The sequence below is a fragment of the Thunnus thynnus genome, chromosome 14 (genome assembly GCF_963924715.1).
Source record: "Thunnus thynnus chromosome 14, fThuThy2.1, whole genome shotgun sequence".
Classification (NCBI taxonomy): domain Eukaryota; kingdom Metazoa; phylum Chordata; class Actinopteri; order Scombriformes; family Scombridae; genus Thunnus; species Thunnus thynnus.
The window spans coordinates 13,812,146-13,816,915 of NC_089530.1; the positions used below are offsets into that span (position 1 = coordinate 13,812,146).

General features: G+C 39.5%; 2 protein-coding genes across 3 annotated transcripts; one reads left to right on the forward strand and one right to left on the reverse strand.

Moving 5' to 3' along the window:
* Positions 1–760: 760 nt before the first annotated feature.
* Positions 761–2,265, forward strand: si:ch211-217g15.3 (uncharacterized protein LOC368914 homolog). The gene is made up of 4 exons (XM_067609991.1): positions 761–909; positions 1,056–1,119; positions 1,290–1,327; positions 1,418–2,265. The coding sequence occupies exons 1-4, from the start codon at positions 902–904 to the stop codon at positions 2,085–2,087; spliced, it is 780 nt and encodes a 259-aa protein (XP_067466092.1). The 5' UTR covers positions 761–901; the 3' UTR covers positions 2,088–2,265.
* On the reverse strand, positions 2,263–4,534 carry fuom (fucose mutarotase). 2 transcript variants are annotated; one of them, XM_067609993.1, is made up of 7 exons: positions 4,323–4,534; positions 4,093–4,137; positions 3,505–3,573; positions 3,342–3,412; positions 3,154–3,252; positions 2,971–3,044; positions 2,263–2,683 (listed from the first exon to the last, which is right to left on the reverse strand). In XM_067609993.1, exons 2-7 carry the CDS (start codon positions 4,112–4,114, stop codon positions 2,617–2,619), a joined length of 402 nt encoding a protein of 133 aa, XP_067466094.1. In that variant the 5' UTR covers positions 4,115–4,137; positions 4,323–4,534; the 3' UTR covers positions 2,263–2,616. The 2 variants fall into 2 exon arrangements, with proteins under 2 accessions (XP_067466094.1, XP_067466093.1); XM_067609992.1 differs by lacking the exon at positions 4,323–4,534 and having other exon boundaries at positions 4,093–4,278.
* Positions 4,535–4,770: the final 236 nt, after the last annotated feature.

The following is a 4,770-nucleotide window of genomic DNA, read 5'->3' on the forward strand; positions in this document are numbered from 1 at the left end:
AGGAAGTCTTAGGAGCAGGTTTGGTAGGTTTTTGTATTCCAACCTAACAGAGATTAAATGTTTGCTTGTAGTTTATTGAAAAGTGTTTTGTATATAAATTTGTGTCAGTGTTTTCTTGTGTATGGGGCGCACAGGCACGAATAGCAAACTTATCAACAGTGATAAAACTGAGTGTTGAATAGTAACTTCTTATTTTATTATTTGATGATAAAGTGCTGATAAGAAGTCAGAAAGACATTCTCATTTATTATATTGTAATACATAATAATAAACTATTTATATTGCACTGTAGTGACATAAAGCCCAAGCAGTTGAAGAAAAGATTACACCATGATAAAGATATGTCAGCCTCAGCTTTAAGGCCATACGGCATTATTACCTTGTTGTCACTGACTGCTGATAAGGAAGATTAATCACATAATATGTAGTTATAATACTGATAACTGTATTAGTTTAGTATAGAATACAGTATTTTTGATCTATTGACTGTCTCTGCATGTCAAAATCATCAGACAAGAATCACGGCATAGTAAAATAATAAAAAAGGCCCTTATCTTATTCTGACCAGATATATGTACAGTACATTCACTCTTATTAGACTTGATGACAGAATTTGAATTTGCAATAAATGTTGGCACAGAGATAGTTATTTTGACAAAATGTTGCTAAAGGCACTTTTTTAAAGAAACAATGAGCCACTTTGTTATGTGCAACATAGACTAGATTCCTTATCTAGTGATATAACAACTGAGCACTGATGTTCCCACATTCGGAAGATACAAAGGTCAAGAAAACATAACCGGTTTATTGGTGGAACTTTGGTCGCTCGTTTCCACGGGAGGTGAACTGAGGGGAACATTTCTTTTGTAGACCCACAACGCTGAGCTGAAACAGAGACAACATGTCCAGGTAAGCAGCTGCCTGTCTTTTCCTATAATGTCTATTAACCTGGTTTTAATGCTTCAATATGTATAGATTGCTTTTTTCAACCTGAGACTAAAGACTGTGTGTCATCTTTGAATCTGAACATTAACCCTAAGTCTCTTTCTTTGTAGGATTTCTCTAATCGTGTGTATCTTTCTGATATGTGGCGTCACAGCAAAACCGTATAAACCCTGGGTATGTATATATTCCTCTCAGCTTTCTAGAATATTACACTGTATAGAATCAACAGCTTCAAATCACATGATACATTATTCCTGATGAATGTAAATTGAAAGTTCTGTGTGTATGGTCAATAACTTGTATTGGGGCAGCAGTTATGTAATATCTGTGGCTTTTTTTCTCAGAATCAACTCACACATGAAGCATTCCTGGATACGGTTATGTAAGTTGTAATTTCCTTAAACTATGAATGTGAATAATCTTCTCTTGGACCGAGGAAACGCAGATTGAGATTGCGTAATATTTATTTCAGGTCAGTAGACGCCACAGGGAAGATGTCCTGGAGAGTGGAAGTGGAGCCTCCGGAGGACATGGATGAGACTCAGCATGACATTGACCCCAGCATGATGATCTGGAAGAAGATGACAGGCACTGGCCAGGAAAAACAGCCCCTGCAGCCAGAAGAAGACCTGGATGAGCTGTACCATCCGTCTGTGGCTGATCTGCTCAAAGTTCAAACACACAACCTTGACGCCCTCCCTGCTGCCGACATCCAGTCAGAGCCCTCGCAGAAAAATGCCAACTCAGAGTACAATCACGTGCCAGAGGAAGATAGAGATGACATTGATCACCCTGTTTTCAGTAACGTGGCCTTCGAAGAACCTGAGCAGGACTGGGATGAAATCTACCGCAAAGCGAACAAGGAGCTGGATGCGTATCTGGCCCCGCTAGTCGCTGAACACAAATCCGGCGCCGAGTTCCGAGCTCCGGACCTTGCACAGTATCATCACTATGAGCTGCTGAGACGTGAGGTCAGAGTTCACCTTCAGCCAGAGGAGGACATGGACGACTTGTACCATCCAGACCTCCAACAACCCATCCCTCGCCACGATGATGCCAAAGCTGCCGCTCCTGTTGATCAGCCGTCTCAGAGGAAGTACAGCGAGCCAGAGGAAGATCTGGATGATCTGCACCACCTCTGATCGCTCAGCAACAACTCAACATGTGTAGACTCTTATCATTTATAATCAGCTGATATAATGTGGCTGCAGCAGGAGTTTCATTTGACTCTATTAAACCACAACAAGAATAAATACATATAAATCCTAATATCACTTGTATGTATCCTGTTAATAAAGATACTTTAACACACTCAACAAAGACTTTGTGTGTTTTATTTATTGAAATGCTTTTAAAGTTATTTACAGGGGTACAAAATCATTTCCACCTCACGCACACTCAAGACAATATTTACAGTGTTAATCACAAATTAACAGGAATAAATCATGTTTTTATGTATTCACAGCTTTTAGTGGAGAGGGCCGACTGAACAAGATTGAAAATAATTATGAAAAAATGAGCAATTTCTCTTGATTTAATTGGAATGACATTTGCAACTGGAATCACAGAAAAAAACAACAACTCATAAACGAAAAGAAAAAAAATGAGCCAATACTCACATATCTTAGATTATCATTATGTTAAATGTGTGTGTGTGTGTGTGTGTGTGTATCACTGTAGCAGCTCGGCAGGAATGACCCCCTTCTTCAGTATCAGGTTACCATATAGAGCAGTTTCCCTGTGTAGACAGAGCAGAGGAAACTATTTTTACTTATCAGCTGCATTTTTAGAAAATGTGTCAAATATTGGTGGAGATTTTATAGTCTTCTGATGTACAAATGTTAATCTCCAGTAATTAAAATCCCACAGACCATGAACACATTTCAAGTAAAGAAAGTTTGAGACTCCACTGCTAAAGGCTCTACTAGTGATGAATGTCTGCCTTTTTCTTTAACAAAGCGAGTGTACTTATTGTGCTGAAGCAAAAATGCAGCTACAAAAACGAAGACAGAGAAAATAACACACCCTGTTGCCACAACAGCGTAGGCTTTCTTGGCTCGTTCATAGAAAGCAAACCTTTCCACCTTCTCAAGAGGAGTCTGTATGCAAACAGAAATCAACACAGAAATAGTCCAACATTAAAAGTGTTTAAAGTGTGTTCTTGAACTCATTTTTTTTTTTAAACCTTTAGAGTGAAAAGTTGTTTACCTGAGGCCCAGCCTGTCCCAGGAGGTGTGTGTAGGTGTCCCACACAGGTACAGCTAAACATCTCTGTTTGTCACTGTCCACCAGATCCATGACTGCGGCCTGTGGAGACACATCAGCACAGATGTAACAAAGGAATTTTTTTTAAAAAAGTGATAACAAAAGTAGCAGCAGATTTATGAGTGTTGTACCGGAGAGGGGACATAGGTATCCAGGGGCAACAGCTTCAAAATGGCCTCCAGAAGCTGTGGGATTCCCAAGCCTGGAAAGGTAAAGATCACACTCAGACAGCTGGAAAAAATCTGTTCCAGTACATACACTTGCCCAACATTTACAGACAGATCATCAACATACCGTCAGCTCTTATCTCTTTTGGGCCACAAGCACAAATGGAAGAAGCTGGAAAATTTGCATCAGCAAGAACTGAAAAGAGAAAAACAGAGAGTCAGTGCATTATTGAAGGGACTGATCTAACAGGATCAAGTCTGTCTAAAAACAACATTCAGGTGTCCATATGAACACTGAGAGAGGTTTTCCTCTTTTCCACTGTAACGTTGAAAGATATCTACTTGATTTGACTAATTTGGACAGATGAAGCTTCATATTAGCTTCAGATAAACTTTTAAATAAATGTTTGCACAGAAGGAGGCTTGTGGATTTTGACCTCCTGTATGAAGGGATCTTCTAATGGCCAGTATGAACAGGAGGAATGATTATAGCAAGAAAACCCTCTGTCAGTGGGCACCTGGCTGTTGTTTTAAGACAGACATGAACAATTTTTAACCTCTGCTTTAATGATCTTGTGAGATCAGTCCAGCTCTGTCACTCTTTGTAGTGACTTTAATTTGGATCCGCCTACTGCCAAGCAGTATCTGAGCAAACATCAAGCTATCATCGCTAGCGCTGCTGACAAGAAAGACAACCTATAGTTGAATATCATACCAAGCTCGTCCCCGTGGCCCATTTTTGCAAGAGCATATAGCAGTTCTGGGGATAAAACAGAGGGGATTCCTTTAAGTACGACCATAGTAGCAGTTACACAGAGAAGAGAACCAGAGAATAGAGAAGCGAAGCGAGAGGAATCACTCCAGACTACTTCCGTTTTCGTTTAAGCCGCCTGACATGCTAGCCCCTAAAATAGCATGTAAACAAAAAAGATAAAAGCTGTTTACAGACACTGGAGTCTCACACGTGTACAGTTATATCTCCGGTTGGTCGTCAGGCCAAACGTCAAACTGTTTTATATGTTTGGTCTGCCAAACAGAGGTTATCGTAGGCCGAGGTTAGCTATCTTGATATTTAACGTCTTTGTTGGCAACCAGGCAACAAGGAACAGCGTCATGTGATCACGGAGTGTAATCTGATTGGTTAATTGCAGCAGAGGGACTGCCACATCAGAGTTTCTGCAACAAACTTACAATTTAAATATTGCAGCTTCAAAAACATTTAATTGTCTGCCAGTAAGTCCTGTTTCTAATATAAATAAATCAAATGATTATTATGTATTTCAATTTTGTATATAACGTGAAGATAGCGTTGTGGGGTTGAACAACAGTGAAAAAAAACAATATATGTGAAAAAGCACCACAAAAATGTCATGCGTTAAATAATGTAAAATAT